Here is a 23,274-nt window from a genome sequence, read left to right on the forward strand (position 1 = left end):
TCCTAGCTTTCACATAGCAACACACTAACAGCTTCTCAGAATGCCTTAGCAACTGCATTGCAACATCCTAGCAATGCAACCACCCAGAATACCCTAGCGACTGCATAGCAACACCCTGGAAACCACCCAAAACATTATATTAATTGCATAGTCACACACTAACAGCCCCTTAGAATGCCTTAGCAACTGCATAGCAACATCCTAGCAATGCAGCCACACAAAATACCCTAGCAACTGCATAGCAACACCTTGGAAACCACCCAAAAGATCCTAGTAATCACGTCAACATTCTAACAGCCCCTCAAAATTCCCTAGCAACTGCATATCAATATGCTAGCAATGCAACCACCCAGAATACCCTAGCAACTGCATAGAAACACCCTGGAAACCACCCAAAACATTCTAGTAATCGCATAGCAACACACTAAGAGTCCCTCAGAATGCTTTAACAACTGCATAGCAACATCCTAGCAATGCATCCGCCCAGAATACCCTTGCGACTGCATAGCAACACCCTGGAAACCACCCAAAAGATCCTAGTAATCACGTCAACATTCTAATAGCAATTGCATATCAATATGCTAGCATCTACTTAACAATTGCATAGAATTTGCAATGACATAGTAACCACCTAGAACACCTTAGCAACTGCATAGCAACGATCTAACAACCAGTACAAACACCCTAGCAATTAGCAACACCCTGGAAACAACACAAAACATTATAGTAATTGCATAGCCACATACTAACAGCTCCTTAGAATGACTTAGTAATTGCACAGCAACAACCTAGCAATGCAACCACCCATAATACCCTAGCGACTGCATAGAAACACTCTGGAAACCATAAAAAAAAAAAAAAAAAAATCCTACCAACCACATGGGTACATGCTAACAGTCAATTGCATAGAAACATGCAAACACACAGAATACCCTAGCAACTGCATATCAATATGCTAAAATCTACTTAACAATTGCATAGCTATGACCTAGCAACCACCCAAGTCACATGACACCCTCCCATAACACCATATTGTGGTGGTGAGTTTTGCATAGGCAAAACATTGGAAAATGTAAAGATATAGTCTTTATTAGTAAAATTAGTCTATATATGTCTACTTAACTGAAAACAAATGCAATTACCCTTTCATGTGAAACATTCATGGTTACATTTATTTCCCAAGGCACATGTTATTCACTGGTTGCTTATGCAAGAAGACAGATAGAAATAAAGGTTGGAGAACAGATGCATATGGGGTCAGTGGTCTCTGGCAGAGATGCCCGTCGCAGTGGGTGAGGAACGGGACGGGCGTCAGCACGGTTATGTAATCCATCTGTGCTGCCACTGCAGGCGATTGGCACTGACTTTAGGAGAATAGCGACGGATGACCCTCGCCAGTCCCCTGACAGCCACAACTCTACCCACAATCCCCTTCTCAATCTGTTTGGCCCTCTGCAGCCCTTCACCTTCAAATGACCTGGGCTGTGTTTAACTTTAAGATATGCACTCGTGAACTTCCATAAGAACTTCCCCGCCGCCATTTTGAAGGGCATTCAACTTCGTCAAGTGGGAGAGGGAAGTTTATTTGGACAGACCCTCAATATGTACACTTCATGCAGATCCATTGACCACAATGCACCGTAATTGTGACGTCACAGAAGGTCGCGCTTAATTTACCTCCATCCCACACAACTTTAAGAGTGACATTTAACCGCATTTAATACCTTAAGCCCTTTTGCAGCATCTCTTCTCTGATGATGAGGGCGGGGCAACCTGTCACTCACACGAGATCCACCAATAGCAAACCACAACCATCCCACCAATTCCCCAGAGACAAAATCAAGCCCCGCCCTACATTTCTTATTGTTTGAGAAGCCATTTCACTCGGATATACGTCACAATAGGGAAGAAAAGACTATCGCAACTTCCATTTCATACTTTAAAAGTGACGTTTCAACACTTTTTATGGGGCCGTGCACTGAAGACACATTCTTGAGTTACTTGTGACAGACCATGCAAGTAAAATAGGCTGTGAATGTCATTTCGTATTGAATTTTAAACACTTTGAGACTTTTTGAGAACACTTTATACACACTAAAACATGGACTTCACCAGCTGATTCATCAGTCAGAGACCTGTGTCTGAAAACTGGCATGGAAAGGTCTGTGACGCACATCTCTCCTGGCAGTGGCCTTTCTCCTTCCTTTGCATTTGGACAAACTGTTATCCAACTGACCCTTGGCCCGTTCATCTCTAGACCTCAGTCCTGCAAAAACTCACAATTTTATTCATACAAGACAAAAGCACAGTTGAGTTGTGTTTGTGAAAGAGGTCTGACCACAGCATATGTAAGAGAATATCTTCACTAATTAATGCAAATGCAATGGTAGATAGATAATTTTTTATTTGATTGATCTCACATATTAACACTATAGGTATAACACGAGCACACAACTTTCTCAAGCACTTTCTTGCTAAATACCTTATTTTTTATTTCAAATTCAGTGCTTAAAAATGCTTAAAGTGAGATCAAAAATGATAAATTGGGGGGAAAGCTGTTGAGGTTGGCTTAATAGAATTGCATTGGCCATCTGTGATCATTATTTTTTTGCATGCTCTAACAATATTACATGCATTAATGTCAATATGCCTACAATAAAAATATTAACAGTTGTGATTCGATTAATAGCATTGCATTGGCAATCTGTGACCATGCTGAACGACTCTTAATTTGTCAATTTTTTAAATTATACTCAATGCATTACTGTCAATACTTTTTTGTGTTTAATGAATGTTATGTTTATAAAAAATTAATTCTGTCATCATTTACTTTTTAGTTGTTCAAAACCTGTCCATCTTTCTTGTTCAACACGCAAGAGGTTGTCCAGAATTGCTTGGCAAAAGCATATATTGACCAGGGATTGTCAAGTACCCAAAAAAAACAAATTAAAAAAACCCTACCATAACAGTAGTTCATGTGATTACATTCCAAGTCTTCTGAAGTCACATTATAGCTTTGGGTGAAGAAAAGCCAAATTTATGGTGTTATTCCATCGATATTTATGTTGTTATCCTTTCAAGAGTTGTAGCTCTCAAATTTCATTTGCACAGAGGAAGGTTTTAGTGAATAACAACATCAATTTAAGTATTTTCCTATTCAAAAATAGAATCATACAATTTTTTTTTTTCCTTCTGTGTTCTAAAAAGACATTTTTTAAAGGCATATTAATGCACGCTTTTCCATATTTGAGGATAAATTAAACATCTGGAAGCTTGACAGTGTTGTCAACTCAAATATGAATTTATTTTCCTGTTTAATGGGAAATGTCGACACAGGAAGTACACGTCTCTGAGAGAGGAAAGGTCGGCGCCTTAGTGGCCTCTTTATGGATCTGAAGATGTCGAAGAGCATTTAAGGCCTGACGAGAGTTCATAGGAGCATCATCTCGTCTTCGTGACTTTCACACTCCCTTCCTCCAGTGCGCTTGCCCCGAATCAATAATGCAGGGGTCGATCCATTATGAGACGTGTTAATACATATAATGCATGCATGTATTTAACACGAAAAGAATGGAGCGCTTGAATGAAATGAAAATGACTTGAGAAATATATTATCAGTAGTTTATCAGTTCCTCCTCTTTTACTTCACGCACTCTTGTACAGCAGACACAATTTCATCAAAGATCGTGTCTCTGTTTTCCTTTGTGACCTGTGGGAGAAACAACAGACAGCACAACTTAACTGGAATATTACATTTTCTGAAGAAAATGAGAATGGAAAAAATGAGCAATTGTGAAATGAGGGAAAATAAAGGCTGAACTGTTTGTTAAACATCCATTGCAGAAAGTTCCCAGCTCAAGTTTGCATGATTTTTTCCAAGTTGTTTGTGATTTAATAAGACTTTTTAAATAATTTCATAGAGTTTGCAAGTTCATAAAGAGCAAGTTCTAGTGGATCAATAACTAGAAATGCCTTTATCTTGTGATATAGATTCAATTTTTAAGATTCATTACAAACTGTTCACACATTGGCAATAAAAAAAAGTGATTAAAATATGAAAATTCGTACATTTAGCCCCTTTAAATACTTATTTCTCAAAACACTTTCAATATGCCGTTACGAAGAATATTGAATAAATAAACGAGTAATTGTGGAATGCATAGAATTTGGTGAACAATGCAAGTTTGAGTCCTGTGGAGCTTCTGTTGATGTGGGCGCAGATTCCATACAGGCCAAACAATCAGCAGTGTAAAGTTATCAAGCATCAGATCAGCACACGACACATGTAAACCTGCACTGGTTCACAGCGTATGTTTCCAGACGCCTGGATTCATCACATGCTGGTCTAGACACACTGGACAATGACTCACGGATGAACGCTCAAATGTAGCCACGCTTCCATTTCCCTTTTTGTGCATAATATATCTTCTGGGGAAGTTTGCGCACGGCACTTTTGGTGATGAAAATAAACTACGATTTATGCATTTTAATATGTGAAACAATTCACAATTTCATTAAAGGGTTAGTTCACCCAAAAATGAAAATTCTGTCAGTAATTACTCACCCTCATGTTGTTCCAACCGCGTAAGACCTTCGTTCATCTTCGGAACACAAATTAAGATATTTTTGATTAAATCTGAGAGTTGTCTCACTCCTCCATAGGCTGCTAGGTGACCGAAACTTGCTGGCCCAGAAAAGTTATTAAAGAGATCGTTAATATAGTCCAAGTGACTACAGTGGCTTAATCTTAAGTATATCAAGCGGCGAGAATACTTTTTGTGCGCAAAAACAAACAAAAATAACTACTTTATTCCACTTTTCATTTCCTTCTCTCTGGGCCTCTAGTTGGTTCGCGTAGTGTTTTTGCGCAGCGCGTCTGTGTTACACGTCACCACGTAGGCTCACAATTGGCCGAAGCTGGTCATGTGTGTAATGCGTGTTGACGTGCAACACAGACGCGCAGCGCAAAAACACTACGAGGCCCAGAGAGAAGGAAATGAATAGTGGAATAAAGTCGTTATTTTTGTTTGTTTTTGCGCACAAAAAGTATTCTCGCCGCTTGATATACTTAAGATTAAGCCACTGGAGTCACTTGGACTATATTAACGATCTCTTTAATAACTTTTCTGGGCCAGCAAGTTTCGGTCACCTAGCAGCCTATGGAGGAGTGAGACAGCTCTCTGATTTAATCAAAAATATCTTAATTTGTGTTCCGAAGATGAACGAAGGTCTTACGCGGTTGGAACAACATGAGGGTGAGTAATTACTGACAGAATTTTCATTTTTGGGTGAACTAACCCTTTAATGTACAGGACTGTGCAAAAGTCTTAGGCATGTTAATTGTTCTATGATCAGCTGACGATGCTCTTGGGAAACACAGCCCTATTGAGTAAGGTGTTTTATTGATAAGATAAACTGCCATATATAGCTCTCTAACAGAGTTCACTGTAAAGCAATATCTATTGTGAAGGGTCATATTCATCCGCACGGTCACGCAGAGCCAAAGCACAACCAAAATATTCTTCCACAAAATGCATGCAGTTTTGCTTTTTAACTGCTAGCAGGCCAAAAGTTACATAGTGGTATTTGTTTGTTTGTTAAAAGAGTAATCCAAATGGATGAAAATTTTACATGCAAAACAAATGCATAAATCCTAAATTTAGGCTGTATTATGACTGTATTATAGGGTGATATAAATTCTTTTAAGTAGGAAAAGGATAAGAACAAACTAAAAAAAGTTTCCATCTGCAGTATCTCTCTACAGTAAGTTTAAGTGTTGCCTGTAAATGAAAGGTGCCAAGGATGTTTGCATGGAAAATTCCAGCGATGTAAATCACATTTTTACCATAAATATCTTGATGTCCTGTCGGCTACGCACTTCCTCCACCAGCGCGAGAGGTTTTCCTTTAGGAACAGGGATGGTGCCCAGGATTGAACAGCTGGAGGCGTCCAGAGTCTGTCTCACCGCACGGATAAACGCTTGGCTGAACAGCTCCATCTTTCCGATCTCATCGATGACAAACACCTTCTTGCTTCCCTCACACATCTGTTTGATAAGAACACCAGATAATGAAACTTCACATAAAGTAACTCAAATCTAAACATGTTTAACAAACTTTCTGCATGACGTTTTACAGTGTTACTTATTTAGTAATCACCCTTATGTTGTTCCGAACCCATATGATTTTCTTACTTTTATGAAACACAAAAGCAGACTGTGACCTGTGGCCGCCAAGCTCCAAAAAAAATGACAGAAAAGCATTTAATATGATCATAACATGAATTTATTATTGTGTGATGATGTTCCCCTCCTCCACAACTCTCAAATGTCATTCACACTTTCACAATTACATCTTTAAGTTCGTATTAATATACATCAATGCCAGAATTATTCTTTTAGTCATACAATTTCTGGTGTTGATAACTTGTGGTTGTACGTCAAATGCATCAGGGTTATTATAATTAACTAAAACATTTTCGTTACTTGAAATAAAATAGAAGTTAAAGGGATAGTTCACCCAATTTTTTTTTTAACTATTCAAGACTTTCATTCATCTTCAGAACACAAATGAAGACATTTTTGATGAAATTGAGAGATTTCTGTCCCTCCATTGACTATACGCAACTACCACTTTGATGCTTCAAAAGTTCATAAAGAGATCATAAAACTAATCCATATAAATCTGAAGAGACATGATCACTTTATATGATGAACAGATTGAATTTAGGATTTTATTCACATATAAACATTCATCATCTTTCATGTTAGAGATCAAAAAAGATTTGATCATTTGTGTTCCAATGATGAACGAAAGTCTTAAGGGTTTGGAAAGACATGAGGGTGAGAAATTAATGAGAGAATTTTCATTTTTGTGTGAAATATCCCTTTAATGATACTCAAATAACATTAAAGTTCATTCAAAGGTTTCAGGTCTCGTACACGGCGCATCCTACGCTAACTAGCAAAGATGATGAACATGAAGGCTCTGGCTCCAGACACACTAAATGTGTCAGTCAGGAATGCATGACTATGGCTCACAGACAGATGAAATATGTGTGTATGATGGTAGCATAGTGGCGAAGATAAGGAAGTTCAAACCTGAAATGACTGAGTGCTGCAAAATTTCCAGTGAATAAGAACTTAAAGGGGTCATGATATGAGAAATCAAATTTGCCTTGATCTGTTGACATATAATAGGTCTTTGCACCATTAAAACATCCTGCCAGTTTCATAGCTCAAAACATCCTCCTCACTATAGACAAACCATTTATTTAAAGGTGCAATGTGTAAAATTTACGAGTATCTATTTTCAAAAACCCATTATAATATACATAACTATGTTTTGAGTGGTGTCTAAAGACCTTACAAAATGAACCGTTATGTTTTTATTACCTGAAATAACTGACACCACGGGTCACCTTACATGTTAAAGGTGCTCTAAGCGATGTCACACGTTTTTTAGGCCACAACATTTTTTGTCACATCCAGCAAACATCTCCTCACTATCCGCTCGCTGCCTGTCCCCTGAACACACTGTAAACGCGGTCTCTGTAAACAGCCCAGGCTCCACAAACGGCAAGAAAAACAAACTGGCCCAGCCTGGACCGGTCCACGAAACATAATAAACAGTGTTCCAGCCAATAACCGACAAGAATGATTTGGGGGTGAGGGGTTAGTGTGCGTGCACATGAAAGGGAGGAAGGGAGGGAGGGAGGGAGGGAGGGAGGGAGGGAGGGAGGGAGGGAGGGAGGGAGGGAGGGAGGGAGGGGGGAGGGGGGATGGGGGGGGGGGGGGGTGGAGGAGAGAGAGAAGCATGAGGAGGGAAGTTAGCTAGAGGAGAGATGTCCTAGACAATGACAACGACTAACGTGAAAAATTTTATATTCTTGAGAATTTTGATATGGGCGACACACGACCAAAGATGAACAAATAACAAAGAAGAGGGTAAATGAGAGGGAACGCGAAGTCTCTAATTTACATCGGAAAACCACTCAAAAGGTGGAGAGAACTCCGCCGGCAGAAGGGCTTCCAATCCGACATTCAGGAGGCTGTGTTTCTGCTGGACAGGGTAAATCCAGTTTGGTTTTTCTAAATGGTTCATGACTGTTTCAGGAAGCACGAAAGGGAGGGGGAGGGGACGGGATGAGGGAGGGTCGAGCTAGCCTCTGTTTTGTTTGACAATACTTCGAACGTCAACAAGAAGTGACGTCACCCAGCATCGCTTAGAGCACCTTAAGTCGCCATTTTGCGCCGCCATGTTTCTACAGTAGCCCTAAACGGACAAACTTGCTTCTTCTTCATTGGTGTTTTTAGAGGCAACTTACACCGTCACTACGTTGAATACGCACGAAGTAGTAGTAGAAGTAGTAGTAACGAAGTACGATTAGAAGTAGTGGAATTTTAACAAGTGGAGGATCACACGTGTCATTTTGCACAAGAACCGACAGAGTGGCAATCTTCGTCGGCAAAGAAGAGAAAACAGGATGCAGCCAGGCGAAGTCGGGACATACGTCGGCATAAATCCTGTATTAACATCGGAGGGGCTTTTGGTTGCAATTCGCAACCGAACCACTAGATGCTGCTAAAATTCACACACTGCACCTTTAATCAAGCTACAAAAATGGCTTGTGTAGATATTGTGGGATCTGTGATGTCACATGGGCAAATACATTTGCATATGAGAAAGACATCAAGGAATAGTTATACATCATTGCACCATAGGCCCCGCCCACTGACGCTCAGTCTCTTAAAGGGATAGTTCACCCAATAATGAAAATTCTGTCATTAATTAGGCTACTCTCCCTCATGTCATTCCAAACCTGTAAGACTTTCGTTCATCTTCGAAACACAAATGAAGATCTTTTTGATGAATTCTGAGAGCTTTCTGTCCATCCATTGACAGCTACGCAACTACCACCTTGATGCTTCAAAAAGTTCATAAAGAGATTGTAATTTTCTGAATAGACTCGATCGCTTTATATGATGAACATATTGAATTTATGCTTTCCTCATCCCCCCCAATATTCTATATCATACATCAATTTAGATGAGAAAATCCATTATATTTTTAGCAGGGCTCGACATTAAGGCTTGTCCGCTTGTCCGGGACAAGTGGATTTTTTTGTAGGACAAGTGGAAGAGAAAATTAGTTGTCCCACTGGACAAGTTAAATTTCAAACAAAATAAAATGCCATGTTACTTCACGTTATGTGCCACTCATTACGTCTATAATTTTACATATTTAATTTTACCGATTTGAGACGTCGCATAACTGCCAGATTCAAACTGTGCTTTCGCGCGTTGCCTGGCGCTGAGCCAGAGTCGGACGCGTTCAGCGCTGTCATATATCACAACTAAGCAGTGTTTTCAACCTCATAATGTTTATTTTAGTTTTCAGATATTTAAATACACATAAGCACGAGTAAAACAATACATTTGGAGTTTGTAAAATACACACTGATGTCTGTGGAAGCAGCAATAACAATCTATTCAAATATAATATCGCGTGACGCGTCGCCATGGAAACATTCGCCTTGAAAAAACTCACTCTGGGGGTGGCGGGTGGGGACATAGACATAATATACATAGACGCCCTATTGGCCGCTTTGGAACGTTGCTGCGATACGTCAACGCGTCCGCCATTTTGTGGAGGGCAAGACTGCGCTGTAATCAAATGCAAGTAAACAGGTGAGCTGCGGTTTTTGTATAAAAACCAAAAAAAAAATTACATTTATCAACCGATTTCGGTGGTTTGTATGTGGTGTACAAAAAAGTTCCACCTGTAGTTAGTTAAACTCTCGATAGTTAGACTTAGGCTATAATTTTTTTTTTTTTTTTTTTTTTTTTTAATAAGGAATGGCCAAAGCTCAGGCTTGTCATGTGTTTAGCTTTTCATTCTTGAATAAGAATTGTGAACACCCCCATACTGAGATATAATTTAATTTTCACATTAAATTAAATAAAGTTTTCTTATTCTGGGAAAAGCATATTCTGTCATTGACCCGATTTTAGCAATAACAAAGATAACTGATGGATCCTTTATGGTAATACATATGATATGGTACAACTACAGTGCAATGCAAATAGTAAATATAAGATAAAGTGAGAGGTAGGCTAATAGTAAATAGTTTAGTCAATCAAATAAACAGTATAGGCTACAGTAAATAAAATAGTAATGAAAAGTATAAGTATATAGTAACATAAGTACTAATATAATAATAATAATAATAATATATTGATAATAGCATATAGTTTATGTATAATACTATAATAATAGCAATAGAATATGAAATATCAATTACAGAATATAGACAAAAAATAATAAGTTAAATAGTTACTATGAATAGTAAAATAATTTAACAGCATAACTATAATAGATTGATAATCACAAGTGGTATATTATTATAATAACAATAATAAATAATGTAAATTTATACATTTTAAAATATTATTACATAGGCTATATAAAATAAAATGACGCAACCCTGTCTCTTTTAGTTAAATTTCAGTTTTTAAAAGGTATAAGAAGCTATACAAGTCAAGAAATAAAGTAAACGATCCAGTCAAACATACAGCAGGCTACACTGTTAAAGTTAAATAGCCTAAATATATAAAGTTATGAAACTTCACTTTGCCCTCAGCCAAAACAATCTGCCAAGGAACAAATTATAGATTAATGAAACCAAAGATCGCCCGTTAGATAAACACAAGACGAATTATTCTCACTAGACTGACAGCGACGAACGTCAGAACTCAGAAGCACTATAGCCGAGGCAAGGCTGTTCTCGGCGGGGTACATGAGCGCTGAGTGCCCGCGGTGATCGCTGGATCTCACAACTCCGAAACCGTCAGATAACATTTTTAAAAAGGCGCTATCTTTATAAATAAACCACAGATTTGAGCTTTAAACAACTACATTGTCGACTGAAAAACTCTTAAAACTACATTTCGTGACACAATAACAGTAGTATTTTTAAATTTCGCGGCCTTTCTCCTCTGAAAATAAAAATAGTAAATGAAATGCAACCAGAAACAAATTTTCAGTTTTGCTTGTGAAATGTAATTCCCTGAGACCTGTGTTCAATTGTGTGGCGATTTGAAAAGCCCCAAGCAGCACAAGAAATAGGCATTTTTCTCAATTCTCGTTATGAGAGGTATGGGAAAGTTGCCCTCCGCAGTATGGCGGCGCCGTTGACGTACGATCCAGCGGCCAATAGGGCGTCTATGTATATTATGTCTATGGGTGGGGATGTCAGTTAGAATATTTTAAACTTACGCGTGAAAGGGTTAAAGAAAAGATCAAAAAGAAATATTTGTGTGTGCTGTAAAGTGGTTAGAAAAAAATTAATCGGAATCGGCAGGTCAAACTCAATGAAAAACCGGAATCGGCCTAGAAAATTGTAATCGGTGCATCTCTATGTCTACAAAATTAGCTAGCTTGCAAATACTGAGGATACCTACAAGAGTCACCACTTCCTCTGGTAATACACCGCGCACCAGAGTCTGGAGATCTGGAGTCTGGAGATCCTTATTTCTTGTTGAAGGGGAACTCTGTTCTTGGGACACGTTCCTTTCTACTGTTTCAACTGAATTTTATTAATATTGATAGTGTTTGGATGCTTTCAATGGTTTGTTCGAATTCTGCATTAGCAAAACACACACACAAAAAAAAGGATAAAATTATAAATCTTTACCCGGACAAGTGACTTTTGTGCATGGACAAGTAAAACATAAATTTACTTGTCCGAAGGACAAGTGCCTCAAAAAGTTAATGTCAAGCCCTGTTTTTAGTATGTATTTACTGTAGGTGGTTTATATCATCCATCCATACATACGTTTCTGAAAAGAGGGAGTGCGAGACTCTCAAACGACTGAAGATCGACCACGTACTGTCCGACCCTGTGTTCACGTCCACCTGCGCCGGATTCAGAGCTGGGATCAAACAGAGAGTGTGTTAGTGGACGACAACAGCACTAAAAGCGTCTGATTGATGGAGAGACGATACCTGAGTCTGGACAGACGTCCTCGATCACCTGTGAGCGTGACCACATCAAAGCCCACTCTCCTGCCTCTCTCTCGGACCTCCTCTGTGTAGAAACCACTGACAGAGACCCCGGCGGACACCACAGCCTCACACACACTCTTCACCAGAGTCGTCTTACCCACACCTGGTGGAGAAAAACACTTCATTGTGGGGTAATTTGCTCTCACCCATTTGCTCTCTTGTGTAACGATGCCTTCATGGATTCAATACGTATCACAATACTGAACTCACAATATTATATTAATGCGATACTGAACTGTTAAATTAAATTAACTGAAAAAAAATTAACTGTTGATTAAAATGCTGAATTTGTTTTTACATTGTGTGTGTAAATTAATAGGCTTGGACTTGGTGCTGGAAACCCAAAGCACAGGACAATAGAGACACCAGAATGAAAATATTCATGATTCTGAAGCTGAAAATACAGAATTATTTTAGATGAATATGCTTGCCCTGTCACTGACTAGATATATTTAAAATAATGTAGGACACTTTTTACTGATAACATCAGACATTTGGCATTATCAGAACACACAAATATTCCCCCCATTGGATTATTATACATTATATTCAACATTATTTATAGTAGTTTAACATAGTTAGACACTAAAACTCTGAAAACTTGATTTTTTTTTCTTTTCTTTTTTTTCACACAGTAATTTTTATTTTAGGTGAACTATCCACGATACATATTGTTACACCCCTATGTCTGACTGTAAATTACAGAGCTCCTAAAGGGATGTGAAGGAAAGAAATAATTAGAATTTAAATAAATAATTAAAAAATGTATTTGGCAATGCTTGTCTTCCACTGAAAAACTTTGCATTCACTTGCAATGAACAGGTTTTGCGAGCAAACGTTTTTTGGGGGTATTATGCAAAACATCTGCGAGAGAATGCAAAAGCATTGACATTATTTTTCCTCCCATCTCATATTTTTTTCCACCACCCTGTCCTCTTAGGGGTTTTGTAGTAAATGATCTTGCCGCATGGCTATTTAACAGATAAATTAATACATGCACATATTAATTGATTGATGAAATGCCAATTTAAAATTATTTCATGTAAGAAGGAAAATGCTGTGAAGTGATATTCTAGACCAATGTAATGTATGTAATTGGTTGCTTGGGTTAGTGGTCAGAATACTGTGATTGATTAATAATGTAATTAATTGTGTTTTAATTTAAGTACCTAAATGTATTATTTATTTCAATGTATTTATGAAAACTGTTTATCTTAATGACTCTGAAGTACAATGTCTATTAAAAGACAACAAAGAGGATCTTTTAAGCAACCACAAACTCTCTCTCTCTCATTTACTGCTAAGTTTGTAAACAGCTTATAGTCCCCCCTGGGGCCTGTAACACATATTAAATTGATTAATATAATTAATTTGCATATTAAAGTAGTACATATGCCACCTGATATCATTACTGTACTGTGGTAATTCTTTCAAAGCTCAGAGGGCTGTTGATGTGTTAAGTTTATTCTACAATTAATAGTACATTAATAATATTTAACAACATGGAAACGAGTCCTTATCTCTAAAAGCATGTCGTCTATACTTTCTTTAAGTGTAAATGCTTAAAGAACTTAACTTTTTTAAGTGTAAACGCGCGTTTATTCACATTTCCATGGCACGCAGAACAGGATGCACGGCTTTTTTGTGTTTACTTAGTAAATTTCTGATGCATTTTACCGGGAACGCCAGTCAGGAACACGTGCTTCATCATTCACAGATGATTCTTGCTGCTTTAGTTCAGGTTCAGGTCAGGATCCCACACACTTATTACTGCTACTTCCGGGAGCAGAGTTATGACGCAGGCGCAGAGGAGTCACGCGCTCGAGCGACTCAAGTTTATAAATAAGAAATAATGTTTCTTGTGCAAGAAATTATTCCTTCACCACGAGGAACATTAAATCATGTGCTATTTTCGTGAGAGAAAGAAAAAAAAGATTTATTTTACTCTGAAATAATTTATTCTCAAAGAGGTTTAAAGGAAACCAGAAATAATAAATTGTAATAATACTATTTATAGGATTTAATACTATATTAATTTAAAGTTTCGTCTGATTATCTGCACTTTTGTACTTTATTTTTTTTAATTCATGCTGTTAAAAACCCCAAAACAAAAACCAATAACTGTTTTATTTAAAATTACTATTTTATTTAAAGTTAAACAATAGAGAATGTGGAGGTGGTGTTGCGCCAATAACTAAGAAATAATGCTATTTTATTATTTTCCACCTATTGACATCACATGCCAGATTCGGTTGCACCCACTTTCAGGCTGTAACAACTTGAAATGTGTGTGTGTTTGTTTTTGTTTTTCATTAATTTGTTTTGTATTTCACTCACTCACTCACTCACTCACTCACTCACTCACTCACTCTCTCTCACACACACACTCACACACACACACACACATATATATATACATATACTGTATATACACACCATTTATATATTATAATAAGACAAACTTTTATGCTAGATGCGATTAATCAATTTGATAGCAACAACATTGCTGTTATACTTAACTGAAGCATTTAGGGCATCATTTTGCATAAAAAGCATGAAGCATCTCATTTAAAACAAATATTCATTCAATATAATCCACATTCCCATTTTATCCATATTAAATGACTGTACATTGATTCATTAGTCATTTACAAATACATTCAAGGTTCTGCTTTAGAAACAACAACTGTGTTTATTGCTGTAAAAATTGGTTTCTCACAAACAATTACAAATATATGAATTAACAATAAAACCATTAAATATTTATTGAAGCTGTATTTGAACACACAAATAACTGTGCCAATGAATGAATGTCTATGCATGTAAAAACATATTTAACTGATATAAAGACGACGTTTGCTGGTGTCTGGTGTTAACTCTTGTCCTCTACATCAGATCAACACGGTCTAATCACAGTGTATATCCTGGAAGTTTGTTGAAGACCAGTTCTGAAATGTGATGGCAGTTCTTGTCCAGTCCCAGAGAGCCCAGTCTGTCCCGTTCCTCTTCAGCGCCTGAACTGGACTTCAGCACAGGGTTATTAGCAGGCAAATCCGAGTCCTTTGACTCCCGGCTAAATGTTCTGCTCTTCTCGCCAGAGTCACTGCCAAAGCTCTGGGATTTCCTCCGGACAGATGAAGTGTGAGATCCAGGTCTTCGTCGTCTAACGCTTGAGGACACGAACTCATCCTCACTGTCGTCTGAAGACAGACTCAGAGCCGAGGTCTGCACACGCGGGCGGATGACATGTGTGCCTTTGACTGAACGTTGAGGAGATTTCTCCGCTTTGATAGGAACCGGAAGACCTTTATTGTGACTTCTGGCACTTGAAGCACTGGAAGCGCTGTTTGCTTTACGCCGGTGTGGTTCTGGACTGCTAAGCGGGTCAGGTGAGTATCCGTCGGTTGTGTTGAGGCTGGTGAAGTCGTCCTGATACTCTTCATTGCTCAGGCTTGACCTGTGAGGACGGCTGCTCGCTCGACTATCCACCCTGATGCTTTCTTTAAAGCTCTGGACGCCAGGATTGTTCAAATCTGAGTTTGGACGGATGTCACTGCGGTCTGAATACTGACTGAGCGCACTTGGAATATGAACTCTATGAACTTTTTTGCGTTTCTCAGTCAAAGTCGACTCTGTGAAGGACGCAACATTACTTTCATTTGAACTTGGTCTTGTTTGTGATTTTGATGCTGTTTTAACTGGTGTTGGATCCGTTTCAAAACTGCTCACTAATGTAGTTTCATTTAAGTTGACATCTCTGTAAACTGACTTACGAACACGTTTATGGTCAGATGACGCCTGGACCTGTTTTATGCTCTGGTATTCGATGCATTCGTGCCGTTTGGTAAGACCTGGTTTGACCAGCTTGAGTCTGAGACGAAAAGTGTTTGTCAAGCCATATTTAAGCGTCCTCTTAGGTTGCAACTTTTCCTCATTTTTCTTTGCACCACTTGCACTCTTCACTGATTTGATCTTGCATTGTCCAGGTCTCTGTTTAGGACTAGTTTTCTGATACTCAGATGCTGACGGATCTGATGTGTAGAGCCACGCCAGGTTAGGATGGATGGATAACGGCTGCTGGTGTGGCATCTCTCCGTGAAGCTGTGATAGTTCAACTAATAAAGCATTCAGCAGCGGTAACTGCCTGATAACGTTCCCAAGTGGAGCTGAATCCGTCTCTTTATGCTGTGATCCTGGAGTTAAAGCTGGCTTACTCAATCTTTCCACCTTTGCAGATGTTATCTCTGGAACATCATGCATGACAGATGATCCTTCATTATTTCCATCTTCTGGATCCTCTAGATTAAGACTCCCCATTGCTGCATGTAAGCCTGTAAAGCCTGACATATGAAATAATAGTCAGAACAGATTGCATATTTGATTTTATGTTTTGCATCATATTTGAAACATCATGCTTTTATGGCTCATGTAGTATGATATAGTGAAATGGCACTCATATTTGAGGAGGAAAAGGAACCAAACTGAGCAAAAATATGCAATTTGGTGCAGATGCTGATATTTATATGGACAAAAAGTAAGATGAAATTCTGAAGCTAATGTAAATCAATCAGATTTTATAACAGTATAGCAGACTACTAACATAAAATGCATATAAATATCAGTCATCACTGACTCACGGTGCTGATGGACACATACTTAATACTTAAAAGTATGAGCTATCAATCAGAGATCATATAAAACAGGCTTTTCAGTTTTGCCCCCGGTTTCACAGACAAGGCTTAAAGGGTTAGATCACCCACAAATGAAAATTATCCCATAATTTACTCACCCTCAAGCCATCCTAGGTGTAAATGACTTTCTTCTTTCAGTCGAACACAATCAGAGTTATATTAAAAATATCCTGGCTCTTCCCAGCTTTATAATGGGAGTAAATAGAGTGTTTGAAGCCCCAAAAAGCACATTATGCATCATAAAAGTAATCCACCCAACTCCAGGGGCTTCTGAAGTGTTTTTCTAAGAAAAATATACTTTATAAACTATAATCACTGGCTTCTGGTAACAACCGTACACAAGTCTAGTTCCGGCGGAAGAGTGACCTCTGACCCAGGAGTCATATGGATTACTTTTATGATGGATAATGCGCTTTTTGGGCTTCAAAATCTAAGTTACCATTCACTCCCATTATAAAGCTGGGGAGAGCCAGGATATTTTTTAATACAACTCTGATTGTGTCTCTGAAAGAAGAAAGTCATATACACCTAGGATGGCTTTAGGATGAGTAAATGAAGGGATAATTTTCGTTTTTTTGGGTGAACTAACCCTTTAAACCCAGTCCCGGACTAAAATGCATGTTTGATGCTGTTTAAACTGAAAGCAAAATATCTTAAAATGAGTCAGTGCCATTGTTTTGCCTCATGATTCACACCAGTATGAACATGTTTTTTCTAAGACACATTTGTAAAAGCTACTTGAATTGAACTAAGGCCTAATCTAAACCCTGTCTGTGAAACCAGGGGCCGGTTTCACAAAGCTATTTTAGACCGGTCTATAGTGTTAGACAAGTCTAAAATTTGCTCATAGACTAGTCTAATGCAAGTTAGACTGTTTCACAAAAATAAAGACTGACTTAATTTAGACAAAAAAAATTAGACACCAGGCTAACTTAGGTCTAAAAAGTGTCTTATTTTACCCAGAATGCATTGCAGTGTAGTCCTACTTAAGATAGTCAGAGTCTTAAGTGCTTTGTGAAACAGTTTGATTTTGATGTCTATCTGAAGTCTGACTATCTACTATATCTAAGCCATAGTCAAAGTCCATCTTTGTGAAATCAGCCCCAGGCCTTAATAATATTGATAATTCAGAGCCCTTAGAAATCCATTGCTGTTTAAACTGAAAGCAACATATCTTAAAATGTGTCAGAGCCATTGTTTTGCCTCATGATTCACACCAGTATGAACATGTTGGCTTAATCTAAACCCTGTGAAACCAGGCCTTAATAATATTGATAATTTAGAGCCTTTAGAAATCCATTTATAAATTATGACACTGTAAGCTAAACATCCTACTTGTCCTCTCCTGTTGGTTCTTCAGGTCGGAGCTGTAAAACAGAGGAGGAGGACAGAAAGTGGTGTGTTCTTGTGCTTCTTCAGACCACGAGACGCTCTGTTCATCTGGAAGCCCTGGCTGCTTGTCTTCTGATATCACTATATCAGCTGACCATCCATCTTGTGAGAGAACATTACCAGGATTGTTCTCAGACATCTCATTCTTTCCAGTGTACACCACACTTTTACATTCTGCATGCACTGATGTGAGTTCTTCTCCTTTTCCATGGGTCAGGCCGACTTCATAGACTCTGTTATCTGGGATATGAGGGATTAAATTCGCTCCTAGACTTGCAATCTTATAAACCAGAGAAATGGCACCGATGCTGTTTCCCATCAGATTGCAGATTGGGGTGAACAGTCTCTCTCCATGAGCGCTCGGAGTGCCAATGCCATGTTTACCCACATCCAGTTTAATTCTCTCCATCACTTTAGCCAGGGATATCAAGGCGCTTCCTATAAGTTTGGGAATCTCATCTTTTACATCCAGTACCATTGCGTAGAGAGGGGTGTTTAGGAGATGGGTGTGTAACGAGTGCAAATTCATCTTAAAAAGACAGGATTTGCCTTTATGGAAGGAATACTTCCGATTGTTTCCATCGTCGGGTTGAGATAAAGCCTCAGGTGATCCGCACAGGTCAGTATAGCCTGATTTAGAAGAGAGATCCTCTTGTCCTGATTGGTATATGAGAAGTGTGGGGAAATCTAACAAGCGGACTCCCACTGCAAGATCCAAAACATTGCCACGTGATCCATCGACGCGGACGTAATCGATCACCAGTTCTAATGAGAAGAGAGTTTCTAGCGTTGATGACATGCTCCTTCATATACGCATTTACATATAAATAATCATTTTAAAGCACAAGATTATCTATAACGGAGATGAAACGGCACCAGGAAGTGAGTGTGTGAGTTTGAGAGCGTCGCATCGCCTAGCAACGACATCGGCTCAGGATTGATACGTCACTGGCGCCGTGGGATTCTGGGAGATGTAGTTGATTTTTAAGCAATATTATATTATATTATATTATATTATATTATATTATATTATATTATATTATATTATATTATATTATATTATATTATATTGTTTTGTTCAGAAGTAAAATGCTATTAACGCCTATATATTATTACTAAGTATAATACTACTGATAGATAAGTGGAAATCTGTTCTACTTATTTTCTTTTTTATACTCTGATACCTAAATTATTATTTTCTTATTTTATGGTTTGCATAATTTACACATTGGTACATACACTTGGTAACGTGTTGATAATGAATGGAACATTTCTATTGGTGTTGTTCTGTGGTTGTTAATAATAATAATAAATGTATAAATAATAATAATAATAAAATATATATTTTTAAATATTATTTATAGTATTGATATGTATTTTTCTTCTTCTTCTTCTTCTTCTTCTTCTTCTTCTTCTTCTTCTTCTTCTTCTCCTTATTATTATTATTATTATTAACAACAACAACCACAGAACAACACCAATAGAAATGTTCCATTCATTATTAACAATATTGCATCAAAAGGATTGCATAGCTACACATGAACCTGTGGTCAGTCGGCGTGAATCGTTATTTATTTAGTCTTTTTTCTTTGCATTTTAATATAAGGTGAAAAATACTTAAATAGACAATTCTTTAAAAGTGCACAAAAACATGTCATGAAGTTACCTTCACACACACACACACACACACACACACACACACACACACACACACACACACACACACACACACACACACACACACACACACAAACACACAAACACACACACACACACACACACACACACACACACACACACACACACACACACACACACACAAAACAGTAATATTGTGAAATATTATTGCATTTTAAAATAATGGTTTTCTATTTTAATATACTTTAAAAAGAAAATGTATTCCTGTGATCAAAGCTACATTTTCAGCATCATTACTCCAGTCTTCAGTGTCACATGATAGAATTGTTTATGTGCTATATGTAAAAAAAAAATAATGTTTCCAAACTTTTGACTGGTACTATACATTAATTCAAGCATTATACTCTCAATCTGGTTTGTTTCAAAATCCTAATTTGTTTTTAAAACAAAGAAGATAATCTAAAAAGTAGATTTTGCCTCAGTCTTCCAGTTGGGGCCACTATTACTCCAGGTTCAGTTCATAGTTGATATTAAACTGAAATCCAAGAATATTTCATTCTTAAATACCCAAACAGCAAACAACATCATTTTAAATGACCTGGTGTGAAAACTATGAAGTTATCTGAAATACCTTCACTGAAAAGTCTATTTACCATGGTATATTCTTGTCCACTCTTGTGAACAAGTGCGTGGGCGGAGTTTGGCAACAGCTCGACCAATCAGCTGTCGCGGGGGGCGTGTCCACAGACCGGCTTCACGCGATCCGAGCAAACGGCAGTATTTTGGCTTGAGTGAGTGGAGGGTGAAGATAGCGGCTGCTCCGACAACATACAAGTGTTTCTGTATGGAATATGATCAAATCACTGGCTTTGTATTGTAAAGGAATTAGATTGGCGTTCATCTGCACATCATGGGACTTTCTTTAACTCGGAATGCTGAAGGTAAGGTCCACTTGTGCCGTTACTACTCACTTACTGGCGTATTGTGTTGTGATTTTTGTAAGAATAGCGTCCGTTGAAAAACTACAGTGATTGAGTTTCTTTTAGTTCAGTAAACAAGTTTCAGTTCTGGTGATATAAACCCTTATTTTGTGACTTACAGCCTAGTGAGCTGCCTACCTAGGCGTCATAGTCGCGTGTTGCAGGTTTGGTCGTTTTGGGCGCGTTCCTTGTTGTCAACGGTAATGATGCCCAGAAATCATGATGTTTGATTGACAGCTAATTAGGTATTTAAAAAGTCCTACTGTTTGGGAGGTTTTTCATTGTTGTCTGTTATGCGCGTCCTTGAAACAATATTGAGAACTCAGGTGAAGATATCACACATATGCATGTATTAGACACATGCACTTTGTCATTTTGTACAGTTATTGTCTTTATCATGGACTGTGGAGTTATCAGGTTCATATGCAGCCCAGGGACTGTGCTTTAAATAACACAAAGGCAGTCAAAATAAAGTTGATTTTAAACACAGGCTGTCAGAAATCCACTAGAGGGCTCTTGAATGTTCTTATGGATCAACAATCCAGTTACATGATGATGGGATTGTCAAATTTTCTTTATTGAACTGATTATCTGTACCACATATTACCAATCCATTCTTCAGAATTAGGAGTTTTAAGATGATTTAATGGCAGTTTTTATGTATAGTGCTTGAGTGACAAATGACAGATTGTATATAACTTGATATGAGATGATATTTGAGTATATTTATAGATTTTTGAACAACACTCGCACAAGGATGATCATATTTGTGGGTCTTTGGTATTGTATATTAAAACCCCCTGCTTTAGGCCTTGATCAATAACAAAAGTACATGTTAAAAATAAATAGTTCACCCAAAAATGAAAATGATGTCATCATTTACTCACTTTGTTCCAAACCTGTATGAGTTTCTTTATTCTGTTGGACTAAAAATATATTTTGAAGAATGTTGGTAACCAGACAGTTATGACTTCCATATTCGGAAGGAATACTGGAACTGTTTGATTATTGATTATTTCTTTGAAATATCTTCTTTTGTGTTCAGAAGAAGAAAGAAATGCATACAGGTTTGGAACAACATGAGGCCTAAATCATGACAGAATATTAATTTTTTGGGTGAACTATCACTTTAATGACATGTTTTTGGACATGCACCATGGTGATTTCATGGTATTCTTCTATGTACCATTGAAAATGAATATGGTAATGATGCACTGCAATATCACATTACCATATCTGAAACCATTACTCTACCATTGTATGGTATTTCTTTGTAAGGGAAGGAACAGCTTCCTCTTAGTTAATAATGAGCTGTCATTTTTTATTCTGCTCTAAACAAAGAAATGATCAGAAGTATTCTAGTATCTGTGAACAGTGTAGATATTAATGCAGGAGTCTTTGTGCTGTGCCACTCAAAGGACTTCAGTATGAGTGTTTTCTCTGTCTTCTGGACAGCCAGCTCGTATCAGATTATGGTCAGATAATTGCACATTTGATTAGACAAGTTACACAGCCGAGTCCTTGTGCGGTGCGGTGTCAAGGGTAATAAAGCCATTTTCTTTATAGCCGTATCAGTAATAATACGTGGGGGACACGGACTGGAGAAAATCCTTCTGATGGTCAGTTCTTTCCCACCAGCACACAAAATTACATCCCTGTCTCTGAGGATGAAAACCACATGGAAAGCCTATATTCATAGACATATTCTAGTTTAATAAACAGAGACAACTGTGTGTGAACTATCAGAATGTTTATTTCCCTGAAAAGTGGTTTGGTTGCAGATGGTGGGGGGAAAAGCATAGTTAAAGTGCCCCTGTTATGCTTTTTTGAATATACCTTTCATGCAGTGTGTAACATAGCTGATTGTAAATGTTAAAGGCTTGCAGTTTAAGTGCTGCTCAACAATTAAAGTTATTGTTTTTTTAAATGAGAGAATCGATTCTGAACTGCTGAAATGAGTCGTCAGTATTTTGAAGGGGTGGTTTAATGCCCTTTTCACAGGATGTAAAATAAGTCTGTGATGTCCCGTTTGTATGTGAAGTTTTAGCTCAAAATACCCCACAGATATTTTTATATAGCATGTTAAAGTTGTCACTTTCTGAGGGTGAGCAAAAACACACCGTTTTTGTGTCTGTCCCTTTAAATGCAAATGAGCTGCTGCTCCGGGCACAGGGGGCGGAGCTTCAAGAGCTAAGTCAGACAATAATGGAGAGAGAGTGACTCAAGAAGAAGTGACAACATGTAGAAGCAACAGGACGTTTTTGAATGGTTAGTTGATGAATTTATGTAGTTTTGTGTAGTATCTTCTAGTCATTGATTAGCATATTCTGTTATGATAATCTATAAAATCGTGTTCCCGGGGGCGGGGTTTATGTAAATTCTAGGGTTGGTGATGTCACTAGCCCAGGAGGAATGTGGTGTAATCTCTACCAGCCGTTTGTTGTAGTCCTTAAAAAGCAATTTCTTTAAAAGCAAATATCTCCCTTTGCTTTGAACTTTGAGCGTTGT

General features: G+C 37.9%; 3 protein-coding genes across 9 annotated transcripts in view; 1 reads left to right on the plus strand and 2 right to left on the minus strand.

The window, feature by feature from the left end:
* Positions 1–3,489: 3,489 nt before the first annotated feature.
* ntpcr (nucleoside-triphosphatase, cancer-related) lies at positions 3,490–13,897 on the minus strand. The gene is made up of 5 exons (XM_079855368.1): positions 13,743–13,897; positions 12,006–12,168; positions 11,836–11,932; positions 5,846–6,046; positions 3,490–3,709 (listed from the first exon to the last, which is right to left on the minus strand). Exons 1-5 carry the CDS (start codon positions 13,774–13,776, stop codon positions 3,641–3,643), a joined length of 564 nt encoding a protein of 187 aa, XP_079711494.1. The 5' UTR covers positions 13,777–13,897; the 3' UTR covers positions 3,490–3,640.
* Positions 13,898–14,656: 759 nt separating this feature from the next.
* Positions 14,657–19,070, minus strand: map10 (microtubule associated protein 10). 2 transcript variants are annotated; one of them, XM_079856350.1, is made up of 2 exons: positions 18,092–19,070; positions 14,657–16,405 (listed from the first exon to the last, which is right to left on the minus strand). In XM_079856350.1, exons 1-2 carry the CDS (start codon positions 18,945–18,947, stop codon positions 14,976–14,978), a joined length of 2,286 nt encoding a protein of 761 aa, XP_079712476.1. In that variant the 5' UTR covers positions 18,948–19,070; the 3' UTR covers positions 14,657–14,975. The 2 variants fall into 2 exon arrangements, with proteins under 2 accessions (XP_079712476.1, XP_079712477.1); XM_079856351.1 differs by having other exon boundaries at positions 14,747–16,396; positions 18,092–19,064.
* Positions 19,071–20,570: 1,500 nt separating this feature from the next.
* Positions 20,571–23,274, plus strand: part of LOC307148969 (signal-induced proliferation-associated 1-like protein 2) — a 138,149-nt gene continuing 135,445 nt past the window's right edge. For 5 of the 6 annotated variants that reach the window (XM_079854951.1, XM_079854952.1, XM_079854955.1 and 2 more), the window contains exon 1: positions 20,576–20,727. The gene's annotated coding sequence lies outside the window, so the exon portion shown is untranslated. Of the gene's footprint in view, positions 20,728–23,274 lie in introns of all 6 variants that reach the window. The other variant, XM_079854954.1, reaches the window with a different exon arrangement.

The sequence above is a fragment of the Squalius cephalus genome, assembly GCF_949319135.1.
Source record: "Squalius cephalus genome assembly, chromosome: 21".
NCBI classification, from domain to species: domain Eukaryota; kingdom Metazoa; phylum Chordata; class Actinopteri; order Cypriniformes; family Leuciscidae; genus Squalius; species Squalius cephalus.

Bases quoted from the DNA above. Each gene is read 5' to 3' on its own strand.
- map10 (XM_079856350.1), bottom strand. From the start codon at position 18,947: ATGTCATCAACGCTAGAAACTCTCTTCTCATTAGAACTGGTGATCGAT. The intron at 16,406-18,091 runs GTAGGATGTTTA...TTCATATGTCAG, and splicing joins GAACCAACAGGAGAGGACAA to GCTTTACAGGCTTACATGCA.
- ntpcr (XM_079855368.1), bottom strand. From the start codon at position 13,776: ATGATGAAGCACGTGTTCCTGACTGGCGTTCCCG. The intron at 11,933-12,005 runs GTATCGTCTCTC...GTTTGATCCCAG, and splicing joins GGACGTCTGTCCAGACTCAG to CTCTGAATCCGGCGCAGGTG. The intron at 6,047-11,835 runs GTATGTATGGAT...CTTATCAAACAG, and splicing joins CACTCCCTCTTTTCAGAAAC to ATGTGTGAGGGAAGCAAGAA.